This window comes from Sceloporus occidentalis, unplaced genomic scaffold (genome assembly GCF_023333645.1).
Source record: "Sceloporus occidentalis isolate IW3139 unplaced genomic scaffold, rSceOcc1.0.p SCAF_20, whole genome shotgun sequence".
Lineage (NCBI taxonomy): Eukaryota > Metazoa > Chordata > Lepidosauria > Squamata > Phrynosomatidae > Sceloporus > Sceloporus occidentalis.
Window position 1 is genome coordinate 430,613 of NW_028317000.1, and position 12,174 is coordinate 442,786.

At 40.6% G+C, this 12,174-nt stretch overlaps 1 protein-coding gene across 9 annotated transcripts in view; it reads left to right on the forward strand.

Moving 5' to 3' along the window:
• LOC149301690 (receptor-type tyrosine-protein phosphatase U) overlaps window positions 1-12,174 on the forward strand; it is a 332,194-nt gene that overhangs the window by 135,892 nt on the left and 184,128 nt on the right. For all 9 annotated transcript variants that reach the window (XM_089483669.1, XM_089483670.1, XM_089483671.1 and 6 more), the window contains exons 3-4: window positions 5,849-6,120; window positions 8,824-8,905. In XM_089483669.1, the coding sequence (XP_089339795.1) occupies window positions 5,849-6,120; window positions 8,824-8,905 (354 nt within the window). The remainder of the gene's footprint in view (window positions 1-5,848; window positions 6,121-8,823; window positions 8,906-12,174) is intronic.

Here is a 12,174-nt window from a genome sequence, read left to right on the forward strand (position 1 = left end):
TGCAGCGCTGGATTCCTAGACAGAGAACTAGCCCCTGGGGAGAAGAACTTTTCTCTCCAGATGAAAGCATTTGCTAACTGAATGACAATGTGCAGGTGTTGAGTGAGGAGATAAGCTAAGTTCTTCCCAAAGGTAGATGTTACGACATGGAAATCTCCACACTGTACAACTCACCCACATCAGGTGCATTCCATTCTCTGTAGGGTCTTGTACAGTGATATCATTGCTCCATCCCTCCAGCATCATAATGGGAACTGAGGGTATGTCAGAAACCAGGTTCCCGAATCTTCATTATGATTGATCCCTTAGCCTGGATGGCTCCGCAGTTGTCACCCTTGCGCTTCTGTCGCTCAACTTGCCTCTTTACCTACAAGACCTTTTCTTGGTATTCTGGCTTTAAGGCAATCTCTGTATTGGACAAGTGGCTGTGTTAATCAGTGGGTTCAGTGTAGTAAAGCATGACCAGACTTCTATTTGAAACCTTAAATGTAAACAGACACAGTTGCAGAAAATAAAAAATAAAGATTTATTATATAACACATTAGTTTAACACGTACCCCTTGAGCTCCAGGGACAGCCTGGATTACAAAGGAACTGACTTTTCTGTTGCTAATGGAGTTGAAATTTTATTATTTCTTCTTTATTACCCTTTGTTCCTAGTCCCTATGTGGCCAAGAAGGGGAAGAGCCTCTGCCAACAATTTTTGACTAATAGAAGTTTTGAGTCAAATGATGGGTAGTTTGGGTTCTCCCTAAACGTTCACCAAATGGACTTGAATGACCCACCTTCACCAGTTTCTCACAGTACTAATAGTTGCTGATACTATTCCAACATATTTTATGTCTATGTTACAGGGATTCCTGGTATAGTCTGCCACCCTGTATATATGTGTATGATTGGATTCTCCTCAGTTATTTTAGGTCTGAACCTACTAATTCCCTACGAGGTTTTAAACTTCCATCCATTTTCTGTTCTTTAATAAATTCACAGGACCCCTTCTCTCTGGAGGAATTAAATTTGATCAAATCCTGACAGTCTAAACCCTTTAGCTCATGACATAATTTAGTTTTTTCAGATGATCTATAATCATCTCCTTGCTGACCATTACTTCTGAATTTCATCTTAAAAGCTGTTCCTGTTTAGGGTCCTTCCCAGTCTTTATACCTGATATTCACTCTTGCTACTGGCACTGGGAAAGCTGTTCCTTCTAGGCCATTAATCATAACTTGTTCTCCTCCCGCCTCTATATATTGGTTTATGAGATGGGATTTAATCCACATAGCTGAATTCCAGTATTTCTTAGAGCTAATACATTTTATCCATTTAATACTACTTTTTGTTCAAAATCACAATTTATTTGTGACACTAGTGACATAATAATAATAATAATAATAATAATAATAATAATAATAATAATAATATATTCTAACCCGCTTTTCCAATAGATCAAAGCGGGTGTCACACCATGTCTTGTCTATACAGTTTAACATAGTAGTTGCTTCACTGGTGGCTTCCACCTCCCTTGCAACCAGCCTAGATTATAAAGTTTCCTTACTAGTTGTGGTGAACCCTTCAGATAGAATCTGGTTTACAATGTTTATTTGTTTATGACCTAAGGGTACATTTCTTTTAATTGTGACTACAATTGCATTGTACTTTAAATGCCCTCAAGCCCCACGGCTATAGTACTTTTTTTTATTTCAGTAGTGGGATCTGGGTTAGTTTTGAAACTCTCCTCATTCATCAGTTTATATATCCAGTTCATTCTCTGTTTTGCTCAAATGGTGCTACCATTGACTGATCTGTTAAAGACAAAAAAGAAAATCAAGAAAACCCGGGGGCCAAGAAAATGCTGACCTAGAAGAGAATGAGTATACACACACACACACACACACACACACACACACACACACACACACACTGTGTGATCCTGGATAAGGAGGAGTGATTCCCATGTTAATCTGTGTATTGTCCTGTTGTTGATGGCCAGGCCTCAGGGTAGGAGGATATGCAAAAGAGAATGAGTGTCTGCGAATTGGTGATCATTGTCTGCTGGGAAAGCTCCTTACCCTGAGTGGTTTCTCATTTGCATTTGCTGAGTCCTGGTTTTGGTGTTCTTCAAGACTGGCAGCCAAACTTTATTTACTTTAAGGGTTTCTTCTTTCCGGTTGAAGTTGTCCAGGTGTTTGTAGATTTCAATGGCTTCCCTGTGCATTCTGACCTGATAATTGTAGGCATGGTCCAGAATTTCAGTGTATTCAAGCAGCATTTTATGCCCAGGATGGTTTATAATGTGTTCTGCTGCTGTTGATTTTTCTGGCTGACCCAGTCTGCAGTGTCTCTCATGTTCCTTGATTCGTGTTTGGACACTGGTTTGGTGATCCCTATGTAGTTCACCTCTGGTGCAAACATATCCCTGTTTACTAGAAAGTAAGATAACATTATATACTGCTATTGGGAGAGGTGAGTTGGAGCAAAGACTGAAAGAGATGGAAGGAGAACATTCAATTAGAATTTCTTTAATGGTGTTATTTAATTTATGGAATACTTTAAAAAAATCAAAAGATCACCCCAGCATTTAGTCAACTGGATTTTTTTTTAAATTAAAAAGTCACACCAGTCAACCAGAAAAGTACCCTACCACAGTTGTCCACTCTAAATCTTGCCCAGTATCCCCTTTTTACTGGGCCCACTGCTTCTGGAATAGAATGTTCCCGTGGAATCTGGGCTTGATACAGAACTTTAGATACTACTAGCACAAAGAAGTCCGCTACATAGAAGTGGCAAGAATCCTACAAAGACTGTGCTTTGAATCAGATGAGCCTTGTCTCTTTGACATCAAAGGACACATTTGTTTCAGTTCAATAGCCAGAGAAAGAGAAAACTGATCAAGGAGTAGGCCCAAGCCATTTCTTTCTACACATAAATAGGTAAAGAGTTCAGGTCTTGAATTACCTTTTCAAGGTGCTGCAGCTGCTAGTTAAATCTGGGGGATGACAAAGTATTCAGTATCAATGATTTGCCAAAATAAGCTTGACCAGCACATCCATCCAAAGAAATAAAAAAAAACAACTAACCCTCATGCTAGCTGCTATGAACTAAAGAAGAGTTGTGCTGTATAGGAGCTAGGCCATAAATAACAAAAATAAATTTCAACCAGAATAAGTGTAAATTGCTAAATTAAGAAGGTGAAATGCACAGATATAGGATGAATGACATCTTGTTCCAAAGTAGTACAAGCAAAAAGATTCTAGGGATCTTAGGCAAAATAAAGCGGCTTCAAACGGACTTGCAGCCTACCTGCTCAGATGACACATGGGACCAAATTAGGAGGAAACAGACATGAAGCAGTGCTCTAGAGCTCAAAACCAAAGCAAAAAGCAGCTATGATACTCTGCTTTGATGCAGAAAATGTATATCATTGCACTGGCATATAAACGGCACAGCAGAAATGCAGGAAAGCTGAGGCCAGCGAGATGCAGCTGTTGGTGGCACTGCTCGCAATACGTTTTTGTTTAACCATACAGACACACAAGTGGCCAGCTGCACCATCAAGTGGTCACACACCCCATGAGATGAAAGTACTGTACAGCAAACATGGCAGGTTGCCAATAATGCAGTGAATGTAATTAAAATATCCAAAAATCAGGCAATCTAACAAGGGGGCATGGGATGAAGAGGAGGAGATGGGCATGTATGGGTGGGCTCAATGACTGTTCTTTGACACTGTGTCACTGGGCGCACCAATGCACTGTATGCCTATCTATCTATCACTCATGCATGGTCTATCACTCATGCATGGTTGGTCACACAGGGTGTCCAATGGTATAACAGCTAGGCAGGAAGAAGGAGGTAATTACCAGTCTCAAGTGGTGTGTTCCTGCGATGGTTGGCATGCATGGTGGGGGCAAACCCCCCCCCCCACCAAACACTAAGAGGTGTGGCTTGATGCCATGTGGTGTTGACTGCCCATGACTGCCTAGGAAGCTGGCCATGTGTACCGTGGGTTTTCCAATTTGTTGTCTGTTCAAGCCCTTAGCAGACCACAAACTAAACATGAGTCAATAGTGTGATGTGGTTGTCAGAAAAAAACCAATGCAGTTCTAGACTGAATCGACAGGAGTGACATTTCATTCTTCTTCTATATTCTGATTTGCATAGTTCAAGAAAGATCAGGTAGATCAAGACAAAAACATATCTAGAGAAGGGTGATGATGAGGATCAAAGATCTTGAAATCAAGGTTTATGAGGAATAACTTAGGGAGTTAGGTATTTTAGCTTGTGGAAGAGAAGACTGAAAGGTTATGAATTGATTTTTAAGTGATGTCACGTAGCAGATGAGAATGAGTTTGTTTTCTGCTGTTCCAGGGACTAGGACATTCAAATTATGAGAAAGGGGGTTCTGCCAAAACATTAAGAAGAACGTTCTTACTAGAACAGCTGTTCTAGACTGCTTCAGAGTGTGATGGACACTACTTCTTGGAGATATTTAAACAGAGGTTGGATGACCATCTTTCAGGTGTGATTTGTATATTCCTGCCTTTTGGTCCCTTCCAGTTCCATGATTCTGTCATTCTGTGAGGGAAGCTGTGTGAGGCAGAATAACTGGAGAATTCTACCTGTTGGAAAATATATGGGTGATACTCAAGAGATCCCTGAATGACTTCTCATTCAGGTAATAGACCTTGCATTGCAGCCACTGGTAAAAAAAAATGTCTAGTGGGGAGAGGGATGGCTTTGGTAGCCCCACAAAGGATTGGAATGTGTTACCTGAGAATGCCAGATTCAAAGCAGCGAAACTATCAGACAGAAACAATATCTTACAGAGCAATTTATCAGGCATCAGTCCCAGATCCTCCATTGGTTTCCCCCAGTCTGGCACCATCCAGCTTTGTTAGAGTAGTACTCTCATGCTGCCAGGCCAGTATTAATTGTAGTTCACAGTTTGTAGTTCACAGTTTGGAGGCTGCTAGGCTGGGGACACTGACGTGGTACAGACCATGCAAATGCACCGTGCTGGCACCTATTTTAGTGTTAGGGACCGCGTGGCAACTGCACGGTCTGTAACCGTAGCACGGCGCAGCGCCATAACACTGGTGGTGTCCCATGTATACTGATGCTGCCATTGTTACGTAAGTGCCATACGGCCTCTGCACATCACCGCACATCACTTACGTAACGAGTGCATTATTGGCGCACTCATTACGGCGGCCCTGCAGTGCAGCTTCCCTCCAGAGGAAATTAGGCCGCCGGCAAGCCACCCTTTTCAGGTGGTCTGTCCCACGCCTATATGTTTAGGCCAGAAATATTTTCTTCCTGGTAAAGAAGAAATCTGGATCCCATGGCATCAAGCCACCTTTACTGCCAGAGAAGCATTCACTTTGCCCACCTCTGCTATAGTGTGTAATGTATTTTGTGGTGCATGAAACAGGAAGACTGAACAGAATTATCATGAGTTCATAAGAAAAATGTTCATTTGCTTTTTTAATTTAATTTTTATAGTATTTCCATAAATAAATATCTCCCTACATACTATTACATTCTATTACATTTTAACAAATTATTTTATATACCCCTCAGCGCCCCCCTTCCCCGGAGCCATTTCCATCCTTATATTCCATCCAAAATTTCAGTTCGTCTTCTGGAGGTAATCTTACATCTTCTTTTCTCAGTACTTTCTCAACAAATTCTTTCCAAATCCCCTCAAAGTCATTTCTTTTCCATAGTCCTAAGAAAAATGTTCATTTCCAATTATGTTCATACATTGCAAACAATTCTGAAGGCAACCTTTGTTATGCTCACTCTGCTACATGAATAATTCCTTTCTCTCTCTCTCTCTCTATTGTAGGCTCCTACCTGATGGTCAACTCCTCCCAGCATGCTCAGGGACAGAAAGCCCATATACTCTTCCAGACACTGAGTGAGAATGACACCCACTGCCTCCAGTTCAGCTACTTCATGTACAGCCGTGATGGCCATAGCCCTGGGACCCTTAATGCCTATGTGAAGGTGAATGGAGGCCCACTGGGCAATGTCGTGTGGAATGTCTCTGGATCCCATGGGCGGCAGTGGCACCAAGTGGAGCTGGCTGTCAGTATGTTTTGGCCCAATGAGTATCAGGTGAGTCAGTCATTGCTCTCAGGCTCAGAAAGAGAACAATGCTAAAGCAAGCTGGGAGTACATAGTCAAGAGAAGAAAACAAAGACAGAACAAAACAAATCTAGAGAATAGATGAGGCTGCTTTATGGAGCATGGTTGATGATTCTTCTCATATTGCCCCCAGTGTTCTTTAAGATTCCAAGATCTTTGAGATTCCATTTTTAAAGAAGCTGTGAGAATCTCTGTTCTCGACTCTGACTCCATTGTTGGAGTGTGAATACTATTGTTCATGTGCTGGCCAAATGGCCGTAATAAAGTTATTATTATTATTATTATCATTATACTATTGTTTATGTACGGTAATTAAAATAGCATCACTTACAAGGAAGTATTAGCAGGCTTGGGGAAAGCTCAAGGCTTGCTCTAACACAACTACTAATATCTTAACAGTATCTTTTCCCAGATCCCATATGCCGTTGTCTGTTTCAAATGCAGTAGGTTTTCAGTTCCTCCCCGTGCATCTTATACAGTGGGGCCTTCTCTATTAAAGCTTATTAAATATATATTTGTGTTAAAGGTGCCAGCTGTTTTTGCTGCAGCATACTAACACAGACATCATAGATAAAAGATTCGAATATATATATATATATATAATATCTTCCCTGTCTTTCTTTGCTTTGCAGATAGGAAGGGTGTAACAAACAAACAATATAAATAATACATGAAACAAGAGACATGATCTAAATTCTTTAATCATAGAATTCCATCTTTCTATTTTTCTTTGTGGAGCCAAATAAGAGAACACACACATAACTGTAGTGCACATAGTAGGGGAATTTGGTAGAAGGTTAGCCTAGGGTTCCATGGTTTGGGAGTTGCCACCAAGAAAGCCTTCTTTCACATATGTTTGGATGTGAAAGTAGACTTTCTTGGTGGCAATTCACAGAGGAGGGCCTCCAGTCATGAACTTGAATCCCAGACATTCTCATGTGGGATAGTATAGTCCTTCAGATAGTTTGGACCTAAGTTGAAATTGGGCAGGTTTTCACTACAGTTATATGTTAATTTTTAGTGTATTTTGGGCAAGATACACTATGTATATTAATTGTTGGTGTTTCTTGAATTTAGTAATGTAAGGTGACATGAAGGACTTTTGCCCTAAATTAGAGATGAGAAAATTAGTTGGGTTTGCATTGCCTTGTGGAAATACTTCTTGTTCTGAGACACAAAACTATGTGTGAATTTGAAAAAAAAATGTTCTAGTCAATATTAGTGTTTGTAATATTAAGGAAATCTCAGAAGGATGGAGAGTTTCAGGACCAAATATAAACTATAATGTTGTAATTGTAAATTGTAAAACAACTGATCTTGTAAAATTGAAAAGGACAAAAACTCATAATCAATGCGAACTGATTGGTTTAAAGTAAAAATCCCATCCCCCACATGTCTTTCATAAGAATAGCATCAATTTAGTGTCTGCATATGGATCAAAGTGTAATTGGTGCAACAATATTTGCCGCACAGTTTTAGCTGTAAATAATATAGGCAGTACTCTATCTGTTTTAACAAATGAAAAACTTAATGCCATCCATTTAAATAAAGCGGCCTAAAGTAAAGTAAAGTATCCAATATAGGGAAGAAGGTCAAAAATTAGTGCAGGATAATAAATATGCCCAATGCTGTATGGCAAGATCTGGAAAACCAAACCTACCTTTAATTGGCCATTGCATCCTTTTTAACAACTTTCTAGAGGGAGAAGATCCCAGAAAAATTCCTTAAACAATGGAATAAATTTTTGATACTATTTACAAGATATAAGTAAAGGAATTAAATGAATAACAGACAGTTCTAGGTATAATGTTCATTTAATGGTATTAACAAAGGTTAATAGCCCATAGACTCAACTCTGAGTTCAGAGAAATGCATACATTTGTTGCATACATCTGTTCAGAGAAATGCATACATTTGTGAAGGTTGTGATGTTTTTGAGATTATGTGTGAATTTGAAAAAAATTGAAAAAAGTACATGTGCATATTCTAGTAAACTTAAAAATTGTGTTCAAAATGTATTCATAAAAAGAATGCATACAAAACAAGGTACTTCCTGAAAAAAATGCAAAGATTTCTATGTTAGATTAAAACAAACTTTTGTGACCCAGTATGAAAATGGAATGGGCAACATCAATGGGAATGTGAAAAATTCAGTGAGAATGAGACAGACAGATTTTCACATCCTTATTTTAAGAGCTAACAAAATTATTATACAGTCATCCCTCCATATTTGTGGCTTTGATATTTGCGGATTTGATTATTCACAGATTTGATTAATATGTTCTCTCTAGGTATATCTAGGTCCTCCAGCGCAATTCTATGGTCAACTTTAACTAAAAGTTAAAGAGAGAATGCTCTACTAGGCCTTTGTAGCTCCTCCAGGGCAGTTCTATGGTCAGTGTCTGTCGGACATCAACCACAGAGTTGCACTGGAGGACCCAGAGATACCTAGAGAGGTGTCCTCTCAGTAAAAACATGGTGTTTTTGTTATTTGCAGTTTTTCCATATTCACGGGGGTCTTCTGCCCTTAACCCTAGCGAATATGGAGGGACAACTGTAAATACATTTGCATGTTTGTAAGATAACATTAGAAGACCTCATCTGAGTCACAAGTTGCACAGTATCCTCTGTATTAGAAAAACATAACAAGACATGTGTCTGATTCTTCCTCAGGTCCTCTTTGAGGCTGTGATCTCAAGTGAACGCCGAGGATATTTAGGATTGGATGACATTCTGCTCTTGAATTATCCCTGCTGTAAGTGTTGCTGTACCTTGTTCACCATTTCTAATCTGAGAGGGACCACTGGCTCTTCACATTCCCCCCTAGGCATTAAATGAGCCCATTACTGTATTCAGTTAGTTGGCTACTGACCTATTAATGACTTATTATTAGAAATACATTATTCCAAAAGAGGAGTGGCCTCTGATAGTCCTTTAAATGGAGACGTGTGTTCTCTGTAAAACAGGATAGATGCAGAGAGCATGAATTAGAATGAGGTGGCTGGCTCTGGTAGAAGATCCAGGGAGTCATGGGGGAGTGGTAAATTGTTAGTTGTTTGTTATTATTATTATTTTACAATGATGGAGCAGCAGAAGTGCTTTTTGGAGTTTTCTGCCTTGTGCACCAGCATGACTTTGCTGGTATGCATCTTGACTTGGATGGAAGGGGAAGGCATTTGCTATTCTGATTTAGGGAGCAAAATGGCTTGGGTCAGGTCTGATGGCTAGCTTAAGTATTCTTTCTGAGTTGCATAGATTTATAGTCATATTCCACATAAAGTGGCTTCATAAGTTAATTTTCAGTTATGTCTTTGGAATCTGTCACACTTGGTAGAAACATGTCGTGGGAGTTCTGGAATATGAATGCTGATGATTGCAAGGATTTTCTTCTTGTCAGATTAAGGTTAAGCCTAAAGCTCCTTCATCATATTCATTTTTCTCTTCCTGCCTGGGTCATGCCCTTCAGCTGGGAGAAGAGATGAAATGACAACCTGTGCATCCAGATTCTTCAGCTTCTTACTGAGAGCCTCATAATCCCTTATGATATTTTGAAGAATATGCCTTGCAGTGTTATTGGTTCCCACGTGACCCAAAATGAAAGGGCAATGGTCAGTTGGATTGAGAAATCTTTGCAATGTCTCCATTACATTATGGATTTTTGGCCCAGGGAGACAGTGCATCTCTTGAGCCATCTTGTCAGGCCCACGAACTATTGATTTTGTACTCCTCAGCAGGGAGTTCTCTACCAACACCACACACCTCCTCTGTGATTTGGCAAAGTCCATCCCATGTGCTGAACCTTCCAGATCTTGTGCGCATTCTCTGACACTGCTACTCTTCTTGCTGTCCCCCACCATAAAAGAGAGAGCTTCAAATCAATTCTGCAGCTGCAAATCCACAGAATAATCCTTCTACTTGGTCCTTATACTTCTATAAGTGTATTGGCTATTGAATAGATTCAAACAAAAATCCACCAAACAGAGATATCCTTATTGGCCAGTCAAAATGTACAATATACTTGTTGCAAGCTTTTGAAGTTCCACTGGCTTCTTCATCAGGCAAGATGTTACAAACATACAAGCACAAGGTCATCAAATCACAATAGAAAACTAGTGAGCACACAAGCAAGCCTCCTCCCAGATTACACAAACAACTGCCTTACCACAACAATATCCCAACAAACTCTCCCAAAAGATTGTCAGGGAGGATTAATGCAAGAGACAAAAGCTCATCTTGTGCTGTGTCTTCCACAATGTCCATGCAAAACACATTTTGGTCTTGCTGCCTGTTAGTTCTACTTTATATCCCACCTTTCTCCCGGTACAGGATAGAAGGTGGCCACATACAATATGAACATGGAAAGTCAGAAAGGAAAAGATAAAGAAATTTAATTTCAAGGTTGTTTTGCAAATGTTATATTTTGTATGTGTATGTGTATATGTATGTATATATGTATTTCCCAGTGTGCTGGGAAGAATATCTCGGTGTAGTTGTGCCTCTGCCCTTCTTCAATTGGAATGGATGTGTAAGCCTTTTGAAAGTGCACACTAGGGGAAACAATCCTCCTCACAGATAGTGATACCATGATACCTGTAGCTCTGGCTTGGACAAGAGACCTTGAATCACAGAAGTAGCCAGCATGGCAGTGGACTCTCTTCCTATTCCAGTAACAGTGGACTTTTTTCCACACAGGGGAAGGCATACCATCTGGATTGGCTCAAGCTTCACATGTGACTATTGAGAAGCGTAAGCTGCCAGTTTATGGATACCATCCTTTCCTCTAGAAGGCCTTCCACCAACAGTCTATGAATATATGAGTGTTCAGAAGGTGATTTAGATTCAAGAAGTAAGGAGCTTATCAGATGAACTTTAAAACTGGCTCAAGCTGGGACGCAGGATGGAGATGGGATTATCGCATGCTAAATTGCTGCCTAATCGCCGCCCGCCATCAGCCCACCACTAAGCCAGGTCCCAGCTGTGCACCACCAGCACTTTTTCAAAGTCGGAAGCTTTCTGGGTTCAAAAAAGTGTTGGCGGTGTGCAGCTGGGACCTTTGGCTGATGGCAGGTGGCGATTAGGTGGCGATTTAACATGCAATAATCCCCGCCTCCATCCTGTGTCCTGGCTGCAGCCTGGGACACTTGAGCTGGTTTTAAAGTTCATCTGATAAGCTCCTAAGACTACCTCAAGGCTTTGGTTCCCAGGAATCTGGAGTTCGTTCAAGAATGAGTTGTCAGAGGTCAATGCTATCAAGAGCAGATTGCTACCATCACATCTATCTGTCCTCTGGCAAGGGATGCTGGGATCTTATTGCATCCACATATCTGTAGAGTTGTCAAGGGTCTGTCGCTTTCTTTGCCCCCAGTGATAATCAGATTGACATCTTGAGCTCCCCACGTACTGCTGAAGTTGTTCACAGCATCTCCATTTGAGCCCATCAAGAAGCTTTCATGAAAACATCTGATCTGGAAGGCTATTCCTGCTGACAGTAATAACCTCAGCTTGCGAGGTTTGCGTTGGGGACCTGTATGCACAAAAGGAATTTGGTGTGGTAAGGCTGGACTCAGCTCCTGTGGGGCACAGCCATACCTTTGTTATGAAAGTAAATTCTTCTTGCCTTTGAGATGAAGAGGTCATATGCCTCTCCTTCTATGCCAAACCTTCCAATCCTCTGGAAAAGGTCTAACACATTGGATGTGTGTTGAACTAAGTAAGGATACCTGAAGGGCAGCTCTCATTGGATGGACTCCCTCTTCATATCCTCCATCCAGCATTCACTTGGGAAGAAGGCCACCAAATCCTCCTTGAATTAACTGCAGATTTTAAGTCCATAGGGATGACTAAGTCCATTGGGCACCGTACTAGTACTTTCCTACAAGGGGCATGGCGACTTCCATGTCTTTGGCAACCAGGGCACATTTAGCTGAGATTTATAGGGCAGCTGCCTGGAAGCCCCTTCCATGTTCCTCAGACACAACAAATTGGTCTTCTACTTTCTTTGTCTTTTTTTTCTTTTGCCATGGC